General features: G+C 40.6%; 3 protein-coding genes and 1 long non-coding RNA gene across 4 annotated transcripts in view; 1 reads left to right on the top strand and 3 right to left on the bottom strand.

Moving 5' to 3' along the window:
• Positions 1–2,489: 2,489 nt before the first annotated feature.
• Positions 2,490–4,740, top strand: LOC126614448 (40S ribosomal protein S8-like). Its single transcript, XM_050282125.1, has 5 exons — positions 2,490–2,642; positions 2,819–2,891; positions 3,466–3,799; positions 4,138–4,316; positions 4,497–4,740. The coding sequence occupies exons 1-5, from the start codon at positions 2,639–2,641 to the stop codon at positions 4,573–4,575; spliced, it is 669 nt and encodes a 222-aa protein (XP_050138082.1). The 5' UTR covers positions 2,490–2,638; the 3' UTR covers positions 4,576–4,740.
• A 479-nt stretch (positions 4,741–5,219) lies between these two features.
• On the bottom strand, positions 5,220–6,036 carry LOC126614450 (uncharacterized). The gene is made up of 2 exons (XR_007620392.1): positions 5,906–6,036; positions 5,220–5,589 (listed from the first exon to the last, which is right to left on the bottom strand). It is a non-coding gene; the product is annotated as an uncharacterized LOC126614450 (long non-coding RNA).
• A 626-nt stretch (positions 6,037–6,662) lies between these two features.
• LOC126614451 (beta-1,2-xylosyltransferase-like) lies at positions 6,663–10,234 on the bottom strand. The gene is made up of 3 exons (XM_050282126.1): positions 9,434–10,234; positions 8,781–8,930; positions 6,663–7,822 (listed from the first exon to the last, which is right to left on the bottom strand). Exons 1-3 carry the CDS (start codon positions 10,106–10,108, stop codon positions 7,100–7,102), a joined length of 1,548 nt encoding a protein of 515 aa, XP_050138083.1. The 5' UTR covers positions 10,109–10,234; the 3' UTR covers positions 6,663–7,099.
• A 13,472-nt stretch (positions 10,235–23,706) lies between these two features.
• Positions 23,707–26,588, bottom strand: part of LOC126614454 (uncharacterized) — a 39,804-nt gene continuing 36,922 nt past the window's right edge. The window contains exon 2 of the mRNA XM_050282132.1: positions 23,707–23,757. Coding sequence (XP_050138089.1) covers positions 23,728–23,757 — 30 coding nt within the window. The 3' untranslated portion in view covers positions 23,707–23,727. The remainder of the gene's footprint in view (positions 23,758–26,588) is intronic.

Genomic DNA, 26,588 nt, shown 5'->3' on the forward strand with positions numbered 1-26,588 from the left:
ATAAATTAGAGATAAACGACACTCTAAAGTAGAGCACGTTGACTAGAACGTCAATCGTTGATAAGGTAGGTCCATTAAGGTCAACAATCTAACGTTATTTAACCGGGAAGATCCACACATCAGATTTTTGATCCGTAAGTTCTTAAAGGTCCAACAACTGATAACTATGGTGCTCACAAAACTGTACCACGATCCAACGATCAGATTGTCATCAATCACACAAACAAGTGGTGGTCCAATTTGATCACCATACCAAACAATTGAATTTTGGGAAACCGAGCTAGACATAGGTTTATAGGCTCACTAGAAGGTATTTGGTACTTAGACAACACTCGTGGACGGTCTCACGCACCGCCACATGCGATGGTAGCCATGGTGAAGGGTTTGAAACCCCAAATTTTCAACCTTAACAAAAAATGCTCAAATTTACGTGGTATCTAAAGCTTAACAAGGGAAACATTATTCATAACTAGGCCAACGACAAATTCTAACTGGAAACTATCCAAATTCATCAGGGAAAACCGGGTTTCTAGGGTTCTAAACACCCAACTCTAAAATGAATACAAAAGCACAAACCAAGCATACCAACCTGAAGATTATGAAGAGTAGATGAATTTTAATACCTCACTCGAAAGAAATGGTTGCCGAAATCACCGGAAAAATGACAAAATCGTCAGAAACCCAAGGAACTTTGCTGCCTCAAACTGGAAAAATGAATAATAAAATGGGAAATCTAACACTGCAGAAATGTAGGGCTCGTCAAGAGCTTTCCATAGACACCAAGATCACCCAAAACGGAGATTGGATGAAGAAGCTATGAGCGGATCAAGTTTGCAGGTTAACGGGTCTATTTCGCCCCAAAATGGGTCATAAGCAAACCCCTTCTGCCTTTTTTTATTTTTTTTTATTTTTTGAATCCCTCCCCTTTTTAATTTGATTCTTCCTTCTCCTTCTAACTGATTGGTCCTCTTATTTTTGCTTAAATCTAATTAGGCTTCTTCCTTGTGGAAGTTTAAATGATTTAAAATGTATAGTTAGTAAAACAACTTCAAATGTCTGTAACTATACCGTTATAATCCAGACTCGCAAACAGTTTTCGCCTATACGTTCGTGGTTTCAAGATCTATTCGAAAATATAAATTGTGACCTCCAAAGGTCTACGGATTTTAAATAATTAATTTCCAAACTTCGTAACTAGTTTAATTAAAATCTAAATTCAAACAAATTAAAATAAATTCTCGAGAAATAATATAAAATCTCAATAATACAAATACGTAGATTATAACAGTGAAATCCAGGAACGAGATTTCACATAGTAGATACTACTCATGTCATGGATCAGTAGATACTACTCACGACATTGTGCCTCCTCTCTTCTAGGATGCCCTCATGTCGATGAGCTGAATGTTGCTTACTAGTCACGTCATGGAAGGGTCATTTTATACTGTCCCTTGCAGTTGACACATAATCATTTTGGGAATAAAACTTAGACATTATAGTTAGCTTGAGACATGCCCTTGGTTGGATTTAGTGTGAGCTTTGTGCAAAAGGGTTGTGCCATCTTTTGTCATGAAGGCTGGTTAAGAATTTTGTTGTGGACATACATTGGTTGCTAAACTTGATGGAACACTACTTTTGTAATATATGTGGGATGTGAATAAAACAAGTCAAATATTTTTATTAGGTAAACTTAACTTAAAAGTTGTGTGCTACCATTTAGAATTACGGTCTAGTGATATTCCTCTTCAAGTGAGAGGTTTTAAGTTCGATTATCGCCAAAGAAAATTTGAACCACATTATGCTAGCCCATTGTGAGACTTAGCCCACCCCCTTAGGCCATCTCTAATCGAGAGGGCTAAAGGTCCAAAAGCCAAAAAATAGCCAAATTTGACTAAAAACAGCCAAAAAATAGCCAGATTTGCCTAAAAACTCATCTCCAACCGAAGGCTAGACTATAATTATATGGAGCACACCAAACCACTATTTGGCCAAAAGGGCATTAAGCTGGCCAAATGTAGCTCTCATCTTAGCCCTTTTTTTGGGCCCTAGTTTCTTAGTTGTAATGATTTATTCAAATTCAACAGTTAGATTTGAAAACATCTAAAGGTAGTTTAATTAAATTAACTATTAAATTTAAAGTATAAACTTAAAACTAATAAATTATTTTAGCCCATTCGGTTGGGGATGACATATAAGTATGGCCTAACACTTAAAAAATAATATTTTGTAGAGCTATAATTATGGACCTGGTTAAATTTAGCTTTTTCGATTGGAGATGACCTTAGTGCAAATAACATCGTCTGGTTAAAAGAAAAAGAAAAAGAAAAAAACTTAAAAGTTGGGTGCTAATAGGGGCACCCTTAAAAGAATTCCTCAAATTAAAATGGTAAAGGATAAACTTTGGGCCTCCAAAGTTGCTCTTCGGCCCATCAATATCTAAACGCGACTTCAACCCTAACTTAATAGAGATGGGGTGCAGATTATCAGAAAAGCCCAATCCAAAGCACTAAGGGACAATAAAGTAAATTTGCGAAGTCACGTTGGTACTAAAAACCTAGCTCGCCTTCACTCAATCGTCTCAAACCCTAGCCGCTTTGCCGCAGACTCTCCAGGAGCAGCAGAGCCCTAGAACGCCAAAATGGGTAACTCTCTTTTCACTCTTACTTTCTCGATCTCGGATCCACTTTCTGCTTTTCCAACTTCGTTTTTGTGATGGGTACCTCTGAATTTGTTCATCTGAAGTTTCGATTTTTTTTTTTTTATATCGCATTTGTGAATTGTGGTGCTAAATCTTGCGTTTATGTGTGATTTTTTGTAGGTATTTCTCGTGATTCCATGCACAAGAGACGTGCCACTGGAGGCAAGAAGAAGGCTTGGAGGAAGAAGCGAAAGTAATATTTCCCTCTTTTTGTTTTATTTTTGATATTTTTCTCTGCGCAAGTTATCTTACTTTTGAATAATGTGCTTCTCCTGTTTATTTGATGAATAAATCAATGATTTGCTTGTTGTTTTGAAGAAATTAATCCCCTTTCCATGTATTTTGAAACCCTTTTGTTTTTTTATTCGTTTTTGGTTATCATATGACTTAGGACGGAGCCTCTTAGCTGTTGAAAGAACTTTAATTGCTTTGAAATTTTGTGTTCTGTTTGTTTCTTTGATTTTATTTTTTGACTAGATGTAATTCACTGTCTTATGTCTCATTTGAAGGGATTGTTTTAATTTATGCAACATACGGAACCAATCTTCTATTTCTTAGATTGTGAGCGGTGTTGTTTACCTTATTAATTAACCGTGTGCAAAGTTTTTGCACAATATTGTGGCGACAAGCTCTGTACTGCTCGTTGGTTTAGGTTTAATTAATGATTGATATCAGTAATTACAATGGACTCTCACATTTGTGTAAAATGGTCACTTCAAAGCCTTGATGATTTGAGAACTGATTTAGTTTGCACTTTTTGTTTGCAGGTACGAGCTCGGAAGGCAACCTGCTAACACCAAGTTGTCAAGCAACAAGACAGTGAGGAGGATCAGGGTTCGAGGTGGGAATGTCAAGTGGCGTGCTCTGAGGCTCGACACTGGAAACTTCTCCTGGGGTAGTGAGACCGTGACTCGCAAAACCCGTCTTCTTGATGTTGTGTACAATGCATCTAACAATGAGTTGGTCCGTACTCAAACTTTGGTGAAGAGTGCCATTGTTCAGGTTGATGCTGCACCATTCAAGCAGTGGTATCTCCAGCACTATGGAGTTGAAATTGGCCGCAAGAAGAAAACTGCGGCAGCTGCCAAGAAAGAAGCAGAGGTAGGGGTCTATTATCTCTTGTTTAGTGAATTTAGAAGTGGTGCCTCTTCATTTCTTTTTGCCCAATGATTTAAGCTTTGTCCAATGCGTTAAGTGTGGACTTGTGTTTGACGTATTTGTAGAATGTTTATTGCTTTTGCTTCTAGAGGAAAAAAATGTTATAGTCTATATAGTCTTTAATGTGCTCACTTGGTTGAAAGAATTATATTTTGGTATACGTATGGATGCTGATTACAGAGAGGAAGATAATATTTTTGTACTCTTTGAGATGAAGGATTTAAGGTGTTCAAGATTAGTAGAATTAATGGTCACTGCTGACATGTTTTGTGCTCTTATAGGATGGTGAAGCACCTGCTGCTGCTCCCGAGGAGGCAAAGAAGAGCAACCATGTAGCCAGAAAGCTGGAGAAGCGTCAACAGACTCGCACCTTGGACCAGCATATTGAGGAACAATTTGGCGGTGGTCGTCTGTTGGCTTGTATTTCATCACGACCTGGTCAGTGTGGCCGTTGTGATGGGTATGTGACTTTATCATCCTCTCCTTCAATTTGGTCCATTGTCCAACTACCATGGCCACTTTATTAGCTTATTTGCAGTTCTGCTGGAGTTGGAAGCATGGATGATAACAGTTGTTTTTCGCTTCTTATTGCAAAGTGGTGTATCACATCTGATGTTCGTTCATATGTAATGTTTCGCAGATATATCTTGGAGGGCAGAGAGCTGGAGTTTTACATGAAGAAGCTCCAGAGGAAGAAGGGGAAGGGAGCTGCTGCTTAAATTTTTGTTACCGGAACTTAGCCATCGTAGACTCAGAATATGTCATCTCTATTCTCTTTTCCTACTTTCTAAAGTATTTCACTTTATTTGAGTTTGAAGTTGGAACTTGCTTTACTCCAAACAATGTTTTTATGGTTGAATTAATCAGTAATCCTATTTTGGCAATCGTAAACGCAACTATTTGGATGCCTCGAGTGATTTGTTTAGCAATACTTGAGAGTAATTTTATACAGTTTTTCTCTTTGCCCTAGTCCGCCTCTCACGAGTCCCTACTGAGTATCTGGTGCTCTACAGATACGTGCGTTGTACAAATTGTCTAATCCCAAATATACCTTTGTTAGGAGTTCTTCCTGTCCAGACGGCTGCTTAGGACAATAAAAGTTGTGTCTGGACACCCATGTAGGGCGGGCACCAGACAAGTGAGATTGCCAAGTGGTCCGAGTATGTACCTTAGAATTTCTCCCTTGTTGGAGCCTCTTTCTGAGAGAACAATTGTTCCAAACCCGCCTAAACTACAGGAAGGGAAATTCGAACTTGGATGCAAAGGGTGGAGCACATTAGCCAACTTGACCAAATCTAGTTTTGCACTAGCGTTTTCTTCAGTTGTGAGAGTTTGCTTTCATTTCATGTTCATGGCAATCAAATTATGCCCGCAGGAATTGTCTATCATCCTCGTTAATACTTGTAATACTGATGCATCAAATGTTGAACAAACAAAAAACTGAAACCACCACAGAAACAGTAGGACGGCGATCCCTGAAAGAGTTCTCACAGGGGATGGATCATAAATTCACAACTCAAAACCCTTTTCCCCAACAGGATACAATCCGAAAACCGAACTGATATCTGAAAATGATGCGTGTTGTATCACTTGAGGAGCAACATTGACATACGAGAGATACACTCCAAAAGAAAAAAGAGCAGCCGCAGAAATGAAGCATCCAACTGTCTTAGCCAACCTCTTGGGCGTGGAGGGAAAGCAAACCACCATCTTCGTTCGCAAATTGCTATATGCTTTAAACAAAGAGGATGCACACAATTTATCGCAAAAATGTCATCAAATAAAATGTAAATAACAAAGCAGAATCACTGGGGAAAAAAGCCAAAACATGAAAGAAATGAGTTTTCAGAACAAACAGCTCTGTATGGCATTTCATCATACAGTTGGAAGGCATTTCTCAAATACCACAAATTCTCGGTTCCGACATGCATGATTAGGATTGATGAGTGGATTTAGGTTAAGCTAAAAGCATGTAACAAAGTAATTATAGACGACTGTAGCAAAATACTAGCATGCTAGCTGTTGCGTAAGGGCGAAGCGAAACCATACCTCAGAAGGTTGCGCTTTTAAAACTCCGCGGCTACAAGTGAGTTGGGAACGCAGCGAAAGGCTTTTTTTCGACGGAGATGGCGGGATGAGCATGGAACTCATTGGGTGGCCATATTGCGTCTCGTTTGATAATTATTCCTGAATGCACATATTTATTGCGTCTCGTTATAAAAAAAAGTTGGATAATAGTAATACCAACGTTTTTCACAATGAGAAATGCACATATTTATTCCTGAATATTGTATTTTAGCTATATAAATTTCATAATAAGAACAGTTTGGTTTATAAATCTTCATTTGAAGGTCATTTTTAAGAAAAATCATAAGACGATAATTTTTCTTGATCATCAACGTATTTCACTCACATTTTACTGCTAATTATTTGTTTACATTTTAGGCGATTGTACCGCTTTCTGTTTAAAATGGAGTCATGCGACGATCATTTTTTCAATTTGCCACATTAACTTGTCCGTACTACATTGACACCAGAAACTTTTGGCTTCTGCCGGTAAACCAGTGTACCGGTGAACCGAATCAAACCAAGTTGAACGAAAGTCGGAAAAAACTGAACCATACCGATTACATAAATTTTATTCACTTATCAACTCATTGAAAATCACGAGTCAAAAACTACTCATCTGGTGTTTTATACATGGGTAGCTCATGATAAAATGGCAATGGTATGTCATGCACTATCCATATCACCCTCGAATACGATACAATATTAAATTGCTCAAGGCACATGTAATGCATCAACATTGATCTCAATCCAACAACGAAAATGTAGCCATTTTATTTGTTTATAACAAAATTTCCGACTAAAACTCGATACAATCATACAAGCATATGTAACAAAGAATTAGTATACAAGCAACACAATGCCTCAAGCAGCCAGGCCATTCACCTGAAGAAAAAAACTGACAAATAGGATGGTATTGGGTGTCGAGGAAACATACCATACGCAGAGACAACGCAGTACAAAATGTTTATGTCCCTCTGATGATTGTCAACCAATCTTGCACAATGCCATATCGTTTTGCAAAGCAAGGCCAGCACCTTGAACCGTCCCATACCGTTGCTTCGGTAGCTTCATTCTATGTTTCACAACTATCTACTCTACCAGGAAGAAAGGATTCTCTATCACTTCCACTAGCAGCATTGAGATGAACAGGTTCCAGCAAAAACCAAATAAATTTTAGCACCCAAGGCTTCTAATTATGCCGTTAAGCCTGTCAATAACAACTGGTGGACTGGCAAATGAGCCGTCGAGATTAATGGCATGATATTCCAACCCCTTCCACTGAGCAATTAATGCAAAATGTGGGCGTCTATACTGACTGCTAATAATCTCCAGAATCACGGTCTTTGGCATTGCGGATACCATGTGTGTAAGACCTGCACCATGAGCACCAATAATAACAGAAGCATCTTGAATGGCCTGGACTTGTTCTTTCATCGACATGTGTGCAAACAATCCATTCACAAGGTTTATTTTGCATTCCTTGTGATTAGATGCCCAGTTCTGCAAGGCATCAAACACTTCTTGTTCATTGCTTAGCCTTGACTCAACCTTACCACGGTGGCGTGGATGGGCTAGATAATCTTCACGTCGAACAAATAGAACGTTATGACCTGAAGTTGGCTTCTCAAAACGATGTCTATGTACTGGAAATCCAAAAGACGCCTTAATCATTTCTCCAAACTCTGACATTCGTGCTGTTTTCCGGTCATCAGGGTGTTGCCACAGATCAGGTGCCGATGCACCATGACAACTTATAGTTTCACTCAACCCCTTAAAAAGTGGAGTTTCATATCCCAAAGGAGAGAGAATAGCATGACGAAAACATACAGGACCACTAAAGTTTTTAGCATATCGAAGGCTAGAAAATAATGCTTTCCACGTTTCTTCCAAAGCTGTCTGAAAATAATCACCCAACGGTAAGAGATATCAGTAACAGGACACTTGTGAACCAGCACTTAAGTGGAAACAACAGATCCTTTCAGCTATAAAAATGAAAATTGATAAACTTACACTATACCTCTACAAATAGTAATCTTGAAACTTAGGAGGAAGCAGAATCAAAATATAAAAATAAAGTAAAAAAAGAGCTACAAATGACAGGAAAACTGACAAAGGATGCGCCACTATCCTAAAGAGGGCATCCTAACTGCTTTCATCGTGGGCAGAAGTCAGTCCTTGATCAATGTTTAGTAAGAACAATATTATTAAAACATTTTTACTTTTCGGTTACCCTGTTTCCTATACTGGATTACTGATTAACAACAGAAGTCGATAGTCAGCTCACCTATACTGTCCCTCTTCTTGGCCACTAACACATTGTTCATCCCATCTAGTTACATATATTGAATGATCTCATTCCTCTTTATGACTTATCCAGCCAAAATTTCTGGACATCATATTTGGTTTGTCTCTCAATCGTCATGACCTTTCTAAGTGTTGTTTTTGGTTCCAAAACAAGTTTGGATGATTTTTAAACAGAAAACTAGTCAGACGAACCAGGAGTTTAGAGAGCATTATCTGAAAAGTCATCATTTACATATAACATTTGTATGGTAAGACATCAACTGCCGTCACCCGAAAAAAAAAAAAAAAAAAAAGAAATAAAAAAAGATGAACTTTTAAGTTAAAAGAAAAATTGAAAGCTACTTCTTATCACTAAGCAAGTAAAAAGATTAAATTTGCACGTTTCTTTCCTTTCAATATGCCTCAAATGATGAAATCACAAGTTAATCTACACCCCTATAGCATTGCGTGCACATAAACTGAAAAATGTTACAAAAGGAAAGATAACTCAAACAAGATTTTATTTTTGAGAAGAAACGATAACTCAAACAAGAAAATCAAACCCACGTACCATACAGTGGCCATCTACAAAGACCAAATGAGGTCGATGTGGTAAGCCAGTGACTCTTGAAGCTACATAAGCGCTATACCAATCTGTGAATGTGTGGAAAAGATTTGCATACTCAAAGCGTGTCACCAGAAGTGTTGGCTCCTCAATCCACTGCAAATTCGTACTTTCTTAGCAGATTTAGAAAAGAAGCAAATAATATTACAGTTATCATAGAACATTAAATAACAACAGTAAGAAGAAGAGCCGAGTTATAATCATTCTCACAAAATTGCAACTTTCTTCGTTCTTTGTTTGAATTACTCCAACAACAAAATTTAGTAGACAATTAAACTTCATCCACTTTTCCATAAGCAATCTTCCCATTATTTGGATATTCACAAAATATTACATTCATCATTGCATTCAAATCCTTCAAGCACCACAAGAATTCGATTCCACAGATTTCTGACACCAGATCATCCCAACCCATTAAAGAACCTCACATCTTTTACAGACCCTTATAGAAAATCAGAAGTTCCTTAAGATAAAACTCGATAATTTAAAACCCCATATACCAAAATCTCACTAACAACGAATCCCTAAAACAAATTAAATCCTCCAAATCACAATCAACAGCCAAATCCAAAAATAGAAACTAACGGAACCCAACTAACCTCATTGCATTGAAACTCTGCACTGGGAACGATCCGAATCGACCCAATCAGTTCTCTCATAGTGTGCTGATCAATCTGACCCTTAGGCACATACCGGTCAAGAAGTTCTTGGGTCACAAGCCTCTGACCCCCTCCTCCATCAACCCCATCTCCTCCATCAATCTCAAACGCACCGTCTTCATACTCCGGCAGCTCCTCCTCTTCTCCTCTCCCAATCACCTCCTCCAAAACCTCACCTCCCCTAGACATCTTAATCTTTTCTGGGTACATCCGGAGCCCCCCTCCTTCGCACACTGAGCTCCTCAAGGTATCACTGAACCAGCACCTGAACCAACCCATGCGATTCGAGCTCAAATCTTTCTTGGGTTTCAAGAGATCGACCGCGGTAGTGAAGCCATTGCCGAAATAGGCCTCGCAGGAGCGAAAGGGGACCTGGGTTGTCTGGGACCAGGGGAGGTAGGAGGGTAAAATCGGCCATGGCTTCGAGTAGCGGTGCGGGAGGCGGCGGTTCTGATCTGTTAAGGGGAGGCGGTTGAGGGAGAAAAAGTGGTGGGTTTGGGTTTGGGCTGGAGTAAGCGTTCTGGAGTTGGAAGTGAAGTAGAGGAGGAGAGAGAGCGAGTTTAGGGCAAATAGAAACAGAAGGATCTTGAGCAGAAGCAAGTTCCTTCTGTTCATGGCGCGCTCTCTCTCTCTCGCTCTGAAAAAGTGGTTGGTTTGGGTTTGTACCGTTGAATTTCTAGCGTTGCAGGGGAAGAAGGGGCAAACTGGGGTTGTTAGAGTGCGGGGACCAATTAAAGTTCGGCAAGTGTTGTTGCTTTCATTCTTCTGCACGCTTGTTTTGGGAAGCTTTCTTGGGGCATGATTGGATTTGCAATCTTTTTTTTTTTTTTCTCTTTCCAAAATTGCTTTTGCTGCGGTGAAAATCAAAAGTTATGAAAAAAATAGTAAAGTGTTTTTTTTTTTTTTTTTTTTAACAAATGATATTACTTATAGTACGAAGGAAAAAGTGAACTTATCCTCATAATGGTCTAGTATAATGTGAATCAAGTCTAAGATCTCTCACTTACAAGTGAAAAGGAATATCATAAACCTTAGTATTAAGTGGCAAAAACAGTTAAAAGTGTTTGGCTAACTATATTGTTAAAAATATTTTTAGCAGACAAAAAAACATTATCATTTTTTGCAAAACAAAAAATATTATCAAAATATTTGGTAAACTTTTATATAAAATTGCTGTGTATTAGACTACCCATGCAATCAAGGTTTGTAATCCTACTCTAACTAATAATTATTATAACATTATAATATTTTTGAGTTAATTGAAATACCGTCAACTATATAATACATACTTCAAAAAGATTAAGTATCTAAAGTTGTTCAGTGTAAAAATAGTCTAGCTTGATGCATTCGTCAAACTTGCTACTATGCTATTTATTTATGCTTCTATCTTCTATACAAATTCAACAACACATGTGATCATCCCAAACAAAAATAGTACTCAGTTAAAATTTTCACTCTGTTGATGCACAAAATCAGCGAGGACTTTGGTACAATAGAAAGTGTTAAGTTTGTGACCTTCGCTAGATTTCTCTGGTCACTAGTATGGATAAGTATGTAAATGGATAGAGATAGGGAAGCAAACACAAGATGTACGTGGTTCACCCATATTGGTTACGTCCACGGAGTAGAGGAGTTCTCATTAATTGTGAAGAGCTTACACAAGTACATAGGTTCAATCTCTCCTTTAGTGAGTACAAGTGAATGATTTAGTACAAATGACATTAGGAAATATTGTGAGAGAATGATCTCTATTTATAGAAGAGAGTTTCTAGTTTCATTCTGACGTTGACACGTGTCATGTTGTGATTGGCTTCTGATGTTGACACGTGTCGCGCTATGATTGGCTTCTGATGTCGACACGTGTCGCGTTGCGATTGGCCTCCTGGTTGGAGGGAAACTCTTATGGGTCCTTGACGGTATAACGTTGACCGGTGCTTAGTAGTTTTGTGATTGGTCAAGTATGGTACAAACAGTGCTCCTCTAAGTTCCTGAGTGAGGGAAGCTCCTCGGTTGGGGACTTGCAAGATCCAAGCCATTGAGTAATCACGAAACTTCTAAGTACTGAAGTGTGGTATCATTTTCACTTGCCTTATCTGTCTCATACGTAGATGTGCCATCTTCTCTAGTAGTACTTTTCTTCCATCTAGGGGTGGTACCTTTAACCGATGAAGATGCACAAGGTAATGTATCAATTTCACATGAAGCTTACTTGTAGTTTCGGGCTTGTTCAAGTGCGATACAAAACCCTATAGTAGGAGTCCCCCAAGTCGCCGAGCTAGGAGATTTGCCGAAAGAGGTAACAGACAAGGTAGCAATCAGACTTCCAAGCAAGCAACCTGGATCGGAGGTTCGACTTTGGCTTCCGGTTGATTGTTCTCATTCTCTTTGTGTCGTAAACAGCAACAAGGATAAGGAGAAGCAAATGGAGAAGAGATGATATGAGATACTTTTTCTTTTGAAGAAGTAACTTTCCACAGGCTTATTCTTGAACTGGGCTGGAGGGTTTTCTGGTTTCCTCTAGAGTATAAGGCTGACTCAAGAATTTGAGGGTCAAAACAAGTCCATCAAATCAAGAGTGCGTTCGACCTTGATGATATGGGATACTTTTGCTGTTGACGAAGTAGTGGATGAATCGGCATGTGTTCTGTTGCGCTTGTCTCCACATGCTTCCTTGTATCCTTCTCACTTGCCTTATCTGTTTCTCAAGCAGATGTGGTATCTTTTCTGGAAGCATAAGATGTTAAAGATGAGTACTTGAGAGCAATGCCAGGTAAGTAGTCAGGCAAGGGGTTCCAGGCAGTCAGTTTCTGACTGGAAGCTTGATTCCAAGTGCTGCCTGATTGTTCTCTTTCTCCTTGTCTTGCAGGTAAGAACAAGGGCAAAGGAAAAGATAGGGAAAAAGCATGATATGGAATATTCTTGCTTTTGACCCTGATGATATGAGATACTCTTGCTCTGGTGTGGCTAGTTTGCATAGGTATTATTGGGGGGAAGAAAGCTGAGTATTTCGAGAGGCTTCGTTGGGAGTGCCCTCTCAGATATGAGGAGGGGTTGAGCATTTTTGCAGGTCTGCTTGTCCGTGGAGTATGGATGTCGACATATATAGGAGTCTCCCTAACAACAAGTAGTAATGCTATTCCTTTACCCTTCTTGGTCGTAGCAATGTAGTGGGAGCTGCAAGCTTTACGTGTTTTAACTTTGTCAGAACACTTTGAAAAAGTGGTATGTGGTATCTGGAAAGCTGATGTTGCGTGTGAAGATTGCAGACAAGCTTTATCCAAGGAAATCTGGCTCTCAAAGTTCAGAGAGTGATGCCTCTTCGGTTTTCGAACAAACAATCCTGTCGGGGATCTGGCTCTCGAGATTCGGAGAACGGTGCCTCTTCGATTTTTGAGAAAGCAATCCTGTTGGGAGTCTGGCTCTTGAGATTCGGAGAGCAGTGCCTCTTCGATTTTTGAGAAAGTAATCCTGTTGGGATTCTGGTTCTCGAGATTTGGAGGGCGGTGCCTCTTCAAATTTTGAGCAAGTAATAATGCTGTTCATTTACCCTTCTTGGTTATAGCAATGTAGTGGGAGCTGCAAGCCTCACATGTTTTAACTTTGTCATAGCGCTTTGAAAAAATGGTCTGTGGTATTTGGAAAGCTGATGTTGTGTGTGAATATTGCAGACAAGCTTTATCCAAGGAAATCTGGCACTCAAAGTTCGGAGAGCGGTGCCTCTTCCGTTTTCGAACAAGCAATCCTGTCAGGGATCTGGCTCTCGAGATTCAGAGAATGGTGTCTCTTCGATTTTTGAGAAAACAATCCTGTTGGGAGTCTGAGTCTTGTGATTCGGAGAGCAGTGTCTCTTCGATTTTTGAGAAAGTAATCCTGTTGGAAGTCTGGCTCTCGAGATTCAGAGAACGGTGATTCTTCAATTTTTGAGAAAGCAATCCTGTTGGGAGTGTTTTCTCGAATATGAGTAAGGTTAGGCATTTTTGCCAGTCTGCCTTGCCACGGAGCACGGAGCACGGAGGTTGACACACATTGGGACTTTCTAGTTATCAAGCAGTGGTGCTGTTCCTTTACCCTTGTGGGTAATAGTAGGGTAGCTGGATCTTCAAAATTTATGTGTCTAAACTTTGTCAGAGATCTTTAGCAAAGTTATCTGTGGTACCCGATGAGCTGATGTTGCGTGTGGAAAGTGATGCCTCTTCGAAATCCGGAGAGTGGTGCCTCTTCGATTTTTGAACCAACGGCCATGTTGCCCTTGCTTTTATAAGGGCACCAATTGTGTGCAAGAAGTACATTCAAAGAGTTATTGCTTGTAGGAATTTTCCCCTTACTTTAGAGATTTATTGCACCTCATTTCTCCTTCATCATTTCTGAGAATGTCTAGCCCATCTGACCGTTGTTTTGACTTGAACTTTGGTGAAGAGGCAGCAATGCCTTCTCAAGACAACATATGGCGCCCATCCTTCTTATCTCCTATTAGTCATCTTACCGTTGGGGACTCTGTGATGAAGAATGATATGACCGTTGCGGTAGTGGCCAAAAACCTTCACTCCCAAAGATAACAGACTACTTTCCAAACGGTCTAATGAGTTAGCTGTTAAAGATTCTCTGGCTCTCAATGTTCAGTGTGCAGGTTCTGTGTCTAATATGGCTCAACGCCTATTTGCTCGAACCTGCCAAGTTGAATCATTGGCGGCTGAAATGATAAGTCTCAAACAGGATATCAGAGGGCTCAAGCATGAGAATAAACAGTTGCACAGGCTCGCACATGACTATGCTACAAACATGAAGAGGAAGCTCGACCAGCTGCAGGAATCTGATGGTCAGATTTTACTTGATCATTAGAGGTTTGTGGGTTTGTTCCAAAGACATTTATTACCTTCGTCTTCTGGGGCTGTACCGCGTAATGAAGCTCCAAATGATCAACCTTCGGTGCCTCCTCCTTCTGGGGTTCTGCCTAGTATTGAAGCTCCAAATAGTCACCCTCTGGTGCCTCCTCTTTTTGGGGCTTTGCCGACTGCTGAGACTTCTCCTGAGTGATGTAATAAAAGTTAAGCACACAAATTAAACCCTCTTTGGACAATTGTAGTATATGTATAAGTATGGATCGTTCTGGATCGGGGATTATGAGGGATTGCTAATCTAATTGAAACTGACTTAAAAACACAAAATAAACTTAAAAGCACTTAACAAGACTCACAAGACTCCAAACAAACTTAAAAGACTCAAAACAGCACAAAACAACCAAATAGACTCAAAACTAACTCTAGGGAGTTATTTGGACGAAAATTGGTTTTAACTTGACTCAAGACACTTAAAAACACAAACCAAAACAGATTTTAACTAATCTAACACTTCAAAGTAAAGGGGGATTGGGTTTTGGACGAAAATAAAGTAAAACAAACAAATTAAAGACTAAAATAGATTTTGGACAAAATTGGGAAATTGGATAGGTGATGGTCTAGCTAGAAGGTCCTTCTCCACACATGACACACTTGCGTACAAATCAATCTCCAATTGCTTTTCAATAAACCATGAACCTCAACGCCCCAGATTAACCGTGAATTGCACTAATTAACCCTTAGATTTTCCTAATTTCATTGAATTGGATGATTGCATACAACAATCCAAAGCATTCCTTACAAGTTCCCTACATGAATTGCATAATAAAGATACAAGCAAAGATCATTAAGTTCTATGAAAATCATAAGCATTGACGAGGCACTTGTAACTATGAATTGCATGAAACTTATGCCAAGAATTCACTAAACACGGTCGTGACAAGCAACCTTCACTACTTGTGAATAAGTTCATAACGATTAGGTGAAAATCCCTTATATTCTAGCATCAAATTCATGCATGCAAACTAAGTTGGCCACCTTAATAGCCATACAAGAATAAGTTTTGAATAAAACAGTTAAGCGAATTGCATTCACAATTTATCAAATCGCAATTGAAAGTAATCAATTCATATTGCAAGTATAATCATGGTTTCGAATTCCCCTCTAACTATAAATAAATTAGTTCCTCATGTTCGCAATTAGACAAAGATAACTTGAATTAAACATTGAAAACAAAGATAGAATACACCTAGAAACACTCCAGATGGCTCATTCTTCTCCTTCCTTAGCTGCGGCACAAGAGGATTGTGGTGGATGGATGTAGGTGATTTTTGGTAGAGAGTGGTGGATTAATTGATGCACAAAGGTTTGTATTTATAGGGCTAGGGAAACCCACGAATTTCTTAAGGAAAGGAATGTGTATTTGGCATAATTCATGAAGGAAAATGACTAGGGTTCACCCAAATCTGAAGGGAAAAAGATTGCACAATCCTAAGGGAAAAGGATTGCACAATCCTAAGGGAAAAGGATTGCAGGTTCTAGAGCTTCTAGAAAGGGTCCAGGTGCCAGATTTGTAGGACAAGAGATAAGGCCTTCGAGAAAGGTTGTTTTGTGGCTGATTTCCTAGAAAAACAAGGGATAAGGTGCGGCACCTTTGTAGGAGTGGATAAGGGCTTCTAGAAACCAATTTTAATGTGTTTTATTTGTATAATTATCCCTTAGAAATAGCTAGAATTCAGGCACAAACTGATTTGGAAAGGATAAGATAAGATAAGACAAGGCTAGTTTGGATAAGATAAGGTTGGATAATGTTCCTTCTTTTGAGCTAATTCCTTATCTTCATTGTCTTGGATTTATTTCTTCACTCTTTTCAGCACATTCCTAGCCTCTTGAACTTCAAATTCGTCCATCCATCTTGCTCCATTCATAAGCTATCCATTTGGTGCCCAAAACTGCCTAAAAATGCTCCAAAATGCATTTTCTTGCCAACTTTGTCATATGGACCTACAAACACACGAAAATAGCTTAAAACATTATAATAAACACAAACAAACTATGAAAATGCAAGAAAACAAGCTAACTAAGTTGCATAAATATGCTCCTATCACTGAGCAACCTTTGTGAAGGCTCCCTCTTGTTTGTTTATTTTGATTCATGTATATGTACATATTTGTAACTTATCGGAGATATCAATAAACAAGCTTTGCTTCATTTCAACGTATTGTGTTAAATACACCAATGCCTTCTTCACTAAGTTCTTTGAATTTTTCTTTTTGTTGAAGCTTGTATGTTGAAGCTTTGTGAGTGAAGCATGTAGGTTGAGGTAGTGCTCCCTTAATTTCTCGAGTGAGGAAAACTTCTCGTTTGGAGACTTGAAAAATCCAAGTCATTGAGTGGTCGTGAGACTTCCGAGTATCAAGGTGCAGTAGCATATGGTAGGAGTCCCCCAAGTCTCCGGTAGAGAGAGTTGGCGAATGAGGCATTTCCTTTCTAAGTGGTAGCCCAAAACTCATTCTTCATATATATTTGTTATGAAAGTTGTTAGGCCCAAAGAAGAGGAGGTCTAGGCAATTTTTATTTTTATTTATTTTTAATTTTTTTTTCGAATTTTTTAATTTCTGAATTTTTGAATTTTCGAATTTCCGAAAATATATATATATATATATATTTAAAGCTTTGTAGTTGAAGCTTTGGTGTTGAAGCTTTGTAGGTGAAGCTTGATTTTGCTTCACACTATCTTGATCAAGATAGTGTGAAGCTTTTGTGTTGAAGCTTTGTAGGTGAAGCTTTTGTGGGTGAAGCTTTTGTGGGTGAAGCTTTTATGGGTCAAGCTTTTGTGGGTCAAGCTTTTGTAGGTGAAGCTTTTGTGGGTCAAGCTTTTGTGGGTCAAGCTTTTGTAGGTCAAGCTTTTGTAGGTCAAGCTTTTGTGGGTCAAGCTTTTGTAGGTAAAGCTTTTGTAGGTGAAGCTTTTGTAGGGCAAGCTTTTGTGGGTCAAGCTTTTGTAGGTCAAGCTTTTGTGGGTGAAGCTTTTGTGTTGAAGCTTTTGTAGGTGAAGCTTTGGAGTTGAAGCTTTGTAGGTGAAGTTTTGGAGTTGAAGCTTTGTTGGTGAAGCTTTGGAGTTGAAGCTTTTGTTGGGTACCATGAATTGATTTTGCTTCACACTATCTTGATCAAGATAGTGTGAAGCTTTTGAGAATTTGTAGTTGTCCTCCATTGATGAAGCTTTTGTTGGTGAAGCTTTGAAGTTGAAGTTTTGTAGGTGAAGCTTTGAAGTTGAAGCTTTTGTTGGGTACCATGAATTGATTTTGCTTCACACTATCTTGATCAAGATAGTGTGAAGCTTTTGAGAATTTGTAGTTGTCCTACATTGATGAAGCTTTGTTGAATTTCTTTTTTTTTTATTTTTTTTTTATTTTTGGGAAACTAGAAATTTAAAAATGTGGGAGAGACAACATATACAAATTTTGCTTCCACACTGTTGAGCAAGAGATTGTGATGCAAGCCACGCCTTGTAGTAGTCGAAGGTTTGGATGAACCATATAAATTGAATTTGCTTCGAAGGTCTGAGAATTGTAGTTGCCCTCTATTGATGAAGCTTTTGTTGGCACCATAAATTGGTTTTGCTTCACACTGTCTTGATCAAGAGTGTGTGAAGCTTTTGAGAATTGTGGTTGAACTCCTTTGATGAAGCTTTTATTGGCATCATAAATTAGTTTTGCTTCACACTGTCTTGATCAAGAGTGTGTGAAGCTTTTGAGAATTGTAGTTGCCCCCCATTGATGAAGCTCTTGTTGGCACCATAAATTGGTTTTGCTTCACACTGTCTTGATCAAGAGTGTGTGAAGCTTTTGAGAATTGTGGTTGAACTCCTTTGATGAAGCTCTTGTTAGCACCATAAATTGGTTTTGCTTTACACCGTCTTGATCAAGAATGTGTGAAGCTTTTGAGAATTGTGGTTGCCCTTCATTGATGAAGTTCTTGTTGGCACCATAAATTGGTTTTGCTTCACACTGTCTTGATCAAGAGTGTGTGAAGCTTTTGAGAATTGTGGTTGCCCTCTATTAATGAAGCTCTTGTTAGCACCATAAATTGGTTTTGCTTTACACTGTTTTGATCAAGCATGTGTGAAACTTTTGAGAATTGTGGTTGAACTCCTTTGATGAAGCTCTTGTTGGCACCATAAATTAGTTTTGCTTCACACTGTCTTGATCAAGAGTGTGTGAAGCTTTTGAGAATTGTGGTTGCCTTCCATTGATGAAGCTCTTGTTGGCACCATAAATTGGTTTTGCTTCACACTGTCTTGATCAAGAGTGTGTGAAGCTTTCTACGAGTTGTAGTGTTTGCATTGTTACAGAGGGGAAATGTTTGAAGCAGATGCAAAAGAGTTGAATAGCTTAATCTTCGTATGCCATGCACTGAAGTTGCTGTTGGGTTGCAATAAGACTTTGTTGGTGACTATAACTCTTGTTGGGCATAAGTGCTCCCCTAGTTGAGTTGTCAAGCTTGAGGGTTTTTGATTATTTGTGAATGCTAGGAGTTCACATGTACAAGTTGTACCACTCGTCTTCTGGTAGGTGGAATGAATGGTGAGTTGCTTTCATCACTTGGTTGGTGGTACGAAGGTGAGTTCCTTTTTCCCCTGGTTGGTGGCATGAATGGCAAGTTGCCAAATGATATTAAAGTACGGGTTGTACATTTCATCACTTGGTTGGTGGCATGAAGGAGAGTACATGTTGTAAATTTCATCACCTGATTGGTGGCATGAAGATGAGTTCCTTCTTCACCTGGTTGGTGGCATGAGTGGCAAGTTGCCAAATGATATTAGAGTACGGGTTGTACATTTCATCACCTGGTTGGTGGCATGAAGGAGAGTACAGGTTGTACATTTCATCACCTGGTTGGTGGCATGAATGGCAAGTTGCCAAATGATATTAGAGTACGGGTTGTACATTTCGTCACCTAGTTGGTGGCATGAAGGAGAGTATGGGTTGTACATTTCATCACCTGGTTGGTGGCATGAAGATGAGTTCCTTCTTCACCTGGTTGGTGGCATGAGTGGCAAGTTGCTAAATGATATTAGAGTATGGGTTGTACATTTCATCACCTGGTTGGTGGTATGAAGGAGAGTACGGTTTGTACATTTCATCACCTGGTTGGTGGCATGAAGATGAGTTCCTTCTTCACATTTCATCACCTGGTTGGTGAGAATAAGGGCAAGGTGTTGATGCACATTGTAGCAAGTGTCGAATGACACAAAATATGTTGAACCCTTTCAAAGCACAGTTGGCTTATGTATGAATATGTTGGAATGTATGATTGAACGAATATACTGTGAACCTGTTCGTTTATTTGTATAGTCTTGTTGACATATACTTAGACTTTGTTTCATGTTGGAAGCATTCATGTTGAAGCTTTGAACCCGAGTGTTTCATAGCTAGGAATGTAAGAGGATTAGGATCAATTTGTCTAAATCACCTTTTTATTGAATTTATGTCAAATAGTCTTCGTTACATAGGATGTCGAACGGCTGAAGCTTAACACTTGTACAATGTGAGTTTACTTGTAATAGTACTTCAAGTGATTAGCATTCTATGGATGGCCAAGGGTCTTGCCATCGGAGCTTATAAGCTTGTAGGAGCCAGGGCGACTGATGCCAACAACTTCAAACGGTCTATCCCAGTTTGGACTAAGTGTTCCTTCACTCGGGACTCTGTCGTAGAGTAATCTTTTCTTCAATACCCAGTCCCCCACTTTGAAAGAATGAGGTTTAACCTTGGAGTCATAGTAGTTGGAGATGCGTTGCTTGTAGGTGACCTTCCTCAAGTGAGCCTGGTTTCTGTGTTCCTCGACTAGATCTAAGTTGAGGGTAAGTTGTTTGTCATTTTCGCTTTGCACGTAGTTCTGGACTCGAAACGTTGCTTGCTCAAGCTCAACTAGGACAACTGCCTCTGTACCAAAGGCAAGTGAGAATAGGGTTTCTTCTGTTGATGTTCGATACGAAGTGTGGTATGACCAAAGAACTTAGGGTACAAATTCTGGCCAACAACCTTTAGCTTTGTCCAAGCTGGTTTTCAAAATTCGCTTGATTATTTTGTTGATGTCTTCAACTTGTCCATTAGACTGGGGATGAGCTGGGGAGGCAAAACATAAGTTGATGTTGAACTTAGAGCAGAACATCCTGAACTTATTGTTGTTGAACTGTCACCCGTTGTCAGTGACTATCGCATTAGGAATGCCGAATCTGCAAAGGATGTTCTTCCATACGAAGTCTTCTATTTTTGCCTCAGTAATGGTTGCCAAGGGTTCTACTTCGGCCCACTTTGTGAAGTAGTCAACTGCAACGATTGCATAACGGACCTTGCCCTTCCCTGCAGGCATTGGGCCGATCAAATCAAGTTCCCATTGGGCGAAGGGCCAAGGGCTGATCATGGGAGTGAGAGGCTCGGGAAGGGAGTGAGGAATAGTTGCGTAGCGTTGACACTTATCACATGAGCGGGATATTCTGATGGCATCTTGGTGGAGTGTTGGCCAGTAATATCCTTGGCGAAAAGCCTTGTGTGCTAGGGATCGAGATCCAGCATGATCTTCGCAGACTCCTTCATGTATTTCCCGAATGACAGTTTCCGCCTCTGCGGGCGTAAGGCATCTTAGGTATGGTAGGTTAAAACCCCTTTTGTAGAGTTGGTCATTAATGATCAAGTATCGAGTAGCTTTGTATCGAATCTGCTTAGCTTGGACTTTGTCATTTGGAAGGGTGCCATGAGCAAGGAATCTATAAATCGGGGTAATCCAACTATCCCCCTGTTGTAAGTTGCACACTTCCGCAGCCATGGTGCTTGGTGCTGCCAACAATTCGACTTGAATTTTTCTCCCAATCTTGTCTTCCACCGCTGAGGCGAGGCGAGCCAAAGCATCTGCATGACTGTTTACCGCTTGGGGAGTTTGGGTGATCTGGTAGTGGAAGTGATGGAGCAACAATTGTGTTTGTGCCAGATATGCTGCCATAGAGTTATCCTTAGCATCAAGTTGTTGGTGACCTGGTTAACCACCAATTGGGAGTCACTGAAGATATCAATTCGTTTAACCCTAAGGTGTTTGGCCAAACGTAAGCCTGCTAAGAGGGCTTCATATTCGGCCTCATTATTCGACGCCTTGAATTTGAAACGAATAACATACTTCATCGCCACTTTGTCAGGGGTCGTAAGGATTAGTCCTGCTCCACAACCCTGTTGGTTGGATGAGCCATCAACATATAGACTCCATACTAGGGCTGTTGGTTCTACTTTCTGAGCTTTTGAGGGTAATGAAACCAATTCTTTAGACGTAGAAACAATGTCAACATGATATGTGAAGTCGGCGATGAAGTCTGCCACTCCTTGGCCCTTCTCAGCTGGCTTTAGTTGGTAAGAGATGTCAAACTCACCCAATGCTATCGCCCATTTGATCATTCGCCCGGAAGTGTCAGGACTTTGGAGTATCTGTCGAAGAGAATGATTGGTAAGCACGATGATAGAGTGTGCTTGGAAGTAAGGGTGAAGTTTTCGAGCAGACATGACCAATGTTAGAGCCAATTTCTCAATGTTGGAGTATCATGTCTCTGCATCTTGTAAGGCCTAGCTAGCGTAGTAGATAGGCCGTTCGACATTACCATCATTTCGAATGAGAACATAACTTACTGCTGAAGCTGATACCGACAGATAGATAATGAGAGTGTTACCAACCTCAGGTTTAGAGAGCAAAGGGGCTTTACTCATGTAGTCTTTGAGGTTCTTGAATGCCTCAGCACATTCATCAGTCCATGTAATGTACTTCTTACTTCCCTTAAGTGATTTGAAGAAAAGAACACATCTATCTATGGCCTTAGAGATGAACCTAGTTAAGGCTGCCACCTTGCCAGTAAGGCTTTGGATGTCTTTTGAAGTTACCGGTTCCTTCATGTCGAGGATTGCTTTGATCTTCTCGGGATTAGCCTCAATGCCCCGTTGGCTTATCATGAAGCCTAAGAATTTGCCAAAGCCTACGCCGAAGGCATATTTGTTGGGGTTCAACCTCATTTGATACCTCTTCAGAATGGTGAAATTTTCAGATAGGTTGGTGATGTGTTAGTCAACATGTTTGCTCTTGACTTAGCATATCATCAACGTAAACTTCCATGCTCTTCCCAATCTGTTCAGCGAACATTGAATTGACTAGTCTCTGATAAGTCGCTCCTGCATTCTTTAGGCCGAAGGGCATGACTTTATAGCAATATAGTCATCTGTCAGTAATGAAGGTTATGTGTTCTTGGTCCAGAGGGTTCATGAGGATTTGGTTGTATCCTGAGTAAGCATCCATGAAGCTCAGGAGTTCACACCCTGCCGTAGAGTCTATAGTCTATGAGAGGAAAATGAAAGCTATCATTCGGGCATCCTTTGTTTAGGTCGGTGTAATCGACACACATTCTCCACAAGACCTTTTGGAGCAGGAGACTTTCCTTGGTCGGATTCTTCTTAACAAGGACAACATTTGCTACCCACGTTGGATAATTGACTTCGCGGACGAAGCCTATGCCTTTGAGTTTTTCAACTTCTGTCTTCATTGCCTCGTACTGTTCAGCGTCATAGGATCTTCGCTTCTGTCTCACTGGGTTGGTCTTGTGGTTAATACTTAAGCGATGACAGAAGATATCGGGAGAGATGCCTGGCATGTCCTCGTATGACCAAGCGAAAACCTCAGTGTTCTCTTGCAAAAAAGAGATCAATGCCAACCGAATGAGTGGTGACAAGGTGGTGCCAATCTTCACCATGCGATCCAGATAATCTTTTGAGTTAGAGACCTTCTCCAACTCTTCAACGGGTTGTGCTTGCTAGGTGAAAAAGTCATCTCAAGGATCGTCGGGTTGACTGTTGCCACCGTGAAGATCCAAGTTGACTTCGTCTGGGCTGGTCTTTATGACTTGGTCATGTATAGAAAGGGTTTCCTTGGGCACAGACATGTGTTGTTGCTTGACCGAAGTGTTCTAACATGATCGGGCACTAAGTTGATCTCCTCTGATGTAACCATTTCCATAGGGGGTTGGAAATTTCATCAACAACATATGTGTGGATACCATGGCCTTGAGATCATTGATGCATGTGCGTCCCAAGATGACATTGTATGCCGTTGGGCAATCAACCACCAGGAAGTTAGTGGTAATGGTAGCTATGTAAGGGCCTGTACCAATGGTGAAAGGTAAGTGTATGCTCCCCAAAGGTTGCACGATATCACCAGAAAAGCTTATCAGATGGGAAATCGAGCGATCGAGCAAGTGTTCAGCTACATTAAGTGCCTTGAAAGCTTCAGCAAACATGATATTGACCAAAGCCCCCGTGTCTACCAGGATTCATCGTACTTCAAAGTTGGCTATGTGAGCTTCCACGATCAATGGGTCGTTGTGAGCGTAGATGATACCTTTTTCTTCCTCAGGGTAGAAACATATTTGATCATAGTTAGGCTTTTGATACTTACCTCCCCTGATGTCTTCCACGTGAAACACTTGGTGGCTAGACCTTAAAACTCATTCACTATTTTTCATGGCCCTGTTGGAAGATTTAGATATGGGTGTGCCACCACTTATGGAATATATCACATTCACCTAGCGTTTGTTACGGTTACCCCTTGAAGGGTGAATGAGGAATTGATCAATTTTTCCTTCACGTGCCAAAGCTTCAACATGATCACGAAGGGTGATACACTTCTCGCCGTCATGGCCGTTATGCTCATGGTAGCAGCAAAACGTGCCTGTGTTCTTCGTGGGCTTGTAATCTGGGTGCCTCGGCTTTGGCTTCGGTATCAAGTGTGCTATGCTGGGGTAAATGGCCACGCATGTGGCGTTCAAGGGTGTGTATGCCTCATACCTCGGTGTAGTGGCTGTCTTGACACGTGCTTGACCCACTGTGTTGACTGCCTGGGGTTGGGGATTATCATGGCGATACCCTTGGTTATCGCGGTAGTGTCCCTTACTCTTTTTACTAAAATGAGACTAATGAGGATGAAAATCTTTCCTTTTGCCCTGAGATTGATATGTTTGTTGACTTGGCAAAGTATTAAGTAAGGTAGGGGGAGGCACCGCAACCGTTTGGAAGGTCGAGGTCTTTTCATTTGGTTGGATCTGGCTTCCACTCCCTACTTGCTGATAAGGGATGGCTGTAGGGGGTTTTCCTTGATATGTCATTGCCTCGGCGAAGGCATGGTTGTAAGCCTGTGCCATCACCTCAGAGTAAGTCTTCCAAGGGTTAGCATTGATCATGTACTTGAAGAAACAGTCACGTATGCCTGCCGTGAAGGCTTTGAGGGCAGTTTTGTCGTCTACCTCGGCACAACGGGAATACTCATGGCTGAAGCGGCCAGCATACATACATAATGACTCGTCTAACTTCTGGCGAATAGTGTACAAGTCATCTACAGAATGCAAGCGATCAGTCTGGAAGATGTGTTGAAAGACAAACAGTTTCCTCAGTTCCTCAAATAAGTCTACTGTCTCAGGTGAAGACGGCAATACCAGTTTAGAGCTCCGCCAGAGAGGGTGGAAGGGAAGAGAAGACATTGCTCTTCGTCGGTGTGCATCCGATATGCCATGGTGGACTCAAAGAGGTTAAGGTGTTCAATTGGGTTATCCCTTCCAGTATAGAGTTGTAAACCAAGTTTTTGTTTTGTTTTCGCTTGAAGGGGGGTGTCGATGATCCTCCTTGTGAGAGGGCCAGGCCTAGGTTGGTTCCAGTCAGGTATCTCAACCTGACGTTCGGCCTTCAACTTGTTTACTTCTTCAATGAGCTGTAGGACAAGGGGTATTAAGTGAAGTCATGTACCACTGGGATTTTCTTTCGTAAGTCTCCATCGCCTCTTGGAAGTAGGAAAGTTTGAGCAAGGGCATGTGATTTTTCCTTGGACTCGCCGTACTGACTTCTAGGGCGAGTCTGTCGGAATACCTCAGAGTCCCCTGTACCTTCATGTTCCTCAGGGACCTGTCGTTCCTTCCCTAGATTAGCAGCTGGCCTGGGCCGTGGAAGGGGACCGAGTCTTTTAGAAACCCTTGGGTCATTGATCTTCGATCATATGTGGAGGGGATTCTCTCGACGTTGCTTTAGGAAGTCTCGGCAGTCACGATAAACGGCTTTCGATCCTTCCAACCCTTCTGCAAGGAGGTGTCTTCTTCCACTTCTCCTGCTTCGGGTCGAAGCAGTTGGGTTGAGAGAAGTCTCATATTGATTAATGTTTTGATGATTAGCTCGCTCCTCATCAGGGATACCTATGTCGAAGGAAGGTGACCCTCCGTGTTGGGGGGCACCCAGGTGATGATTGATGTCTACAGGGGTAACGAGCTCGTATGTTTGAGTACGCCTAGTTTCGTAGAGCGTCTCAAAGAGCTTCTCATACTGCTCATGGAGGACCTCATTCTTCATTGCTATCTTGTTGTTCTGAGCTTTTAGCTCATCGACTTTAGCTTGAAGAGCAACCCTCTTTCCTTTATTCTTTTGTTGCTTCGCACTAGGTGCAAGAAGGGTGTCATCTGTGTGCTGCGGCTTCCTTCGCTCCCTATGTTGAAAAGGGATGCCTAGTCAAAAGAGAGTGTACGAATGGGGGAAACCAGCTTGACAAAGCTGAAGAGAGTGGGAATAAGTGTCTTTCCCACAAACAGCGCCAAATGTTGATGCACAAAATCAGCGAGGACTTTGGTACAACATAAAGTGTTAAGTTTGTGACCTTCGCTAGATTGCTCCGGTCACTAGTATGGATAAGTATGTAAATGGATAGAGATAGGGAAGCAAACATAAGATGTACGTGGTTCACCCATATTGGCTACGTCCACGGAGTAGAAGAGTTCTCATTAATTGTGAAGGGCTTACACAAGTATATAGGTTCAAGCTCTCCTTTAGTGAGTACAAGTGAATGATTTAGTACAAATGACATTAGGAAATATTGTGAGAGAATGATCTCTATTTATAGAAGAGAGTTTCTAGTTTCATTCTGACATTGACACGTGTCGTGTTGTGATTGGCTTCTGATGTTGACACATGTTGCGCTATGATTGGCTTCTGATGTCGACACGTGTCGCGCTGTCATTGGCCTCCTGGTTGGAGGGAAACTCTTATGGGTCCTTGACGGTATAACGTTGATCGGTGCTCAGTAGTTTCGGGATTGGTCAAGTATGGTACAAACACACTCTATCCCATACCACAAATTCACAATCGCTAAAAATAAAAGGGAGTCTAGGGATCAGATTCCTATTCAAGAATATTATT

The sequence above is a fragment of the Malus sylvestris genome, chromosome 3, assembly GCF_916048215.2.
Source record: "Malus sylvestris chromosome 3, drMalSylv7.2, whole genome shotgun sequence".
In the NCBI taxonomy this organism is placed as follows: domain Eukaryota; kingdom Viridiplantae; phylum Streptophyta; class Magnoliopsida; order Rosales; family Rosaceae; genus Malus; species Malus sylvestris.

Bases quoted from the DNA above. Each gene is read 5' to 3' on its own strand.
- LOC126614448 (XM_050282125.1), top strand. The intron at 3,800-4,137 runs GTAGGGGTCTAT...GTGCTCTTATAG, and splicing joins CTGCCAAGAAAGAAGCAGAG to GATGGTGAAGCACCTGCTGC. The intron at 4,317-4,496 runs GTATGTGACTTT...AATGTTTCGCAG, and splicing joins CAGTGTGGCCGTTGTGATGG to ATATATCTTGGAGGGCAGAG.
- LOC126614451 (XM_050282126.1), bottom strand. From the start codon at position 10,108: ATGAACAGAAGGAACTTGCTTCTGCTCAAGATCCTTCTGTTTCTATTT. The intron at 8,931-9,433 runs GTTAGTTGGGTT...ACGAATTTGCAG, and splicing joins CAGAGTTTCAATGCAATGAG to TGGATTGAGGAGCCAACACT. The intron at 7,823-8,780 runs GTACGTGGGTTT...GATTATTTTCAG, and splicing joins TTGTAGATGGCCACTGTATG to ACAGCTTTGGAAGAAACGTG.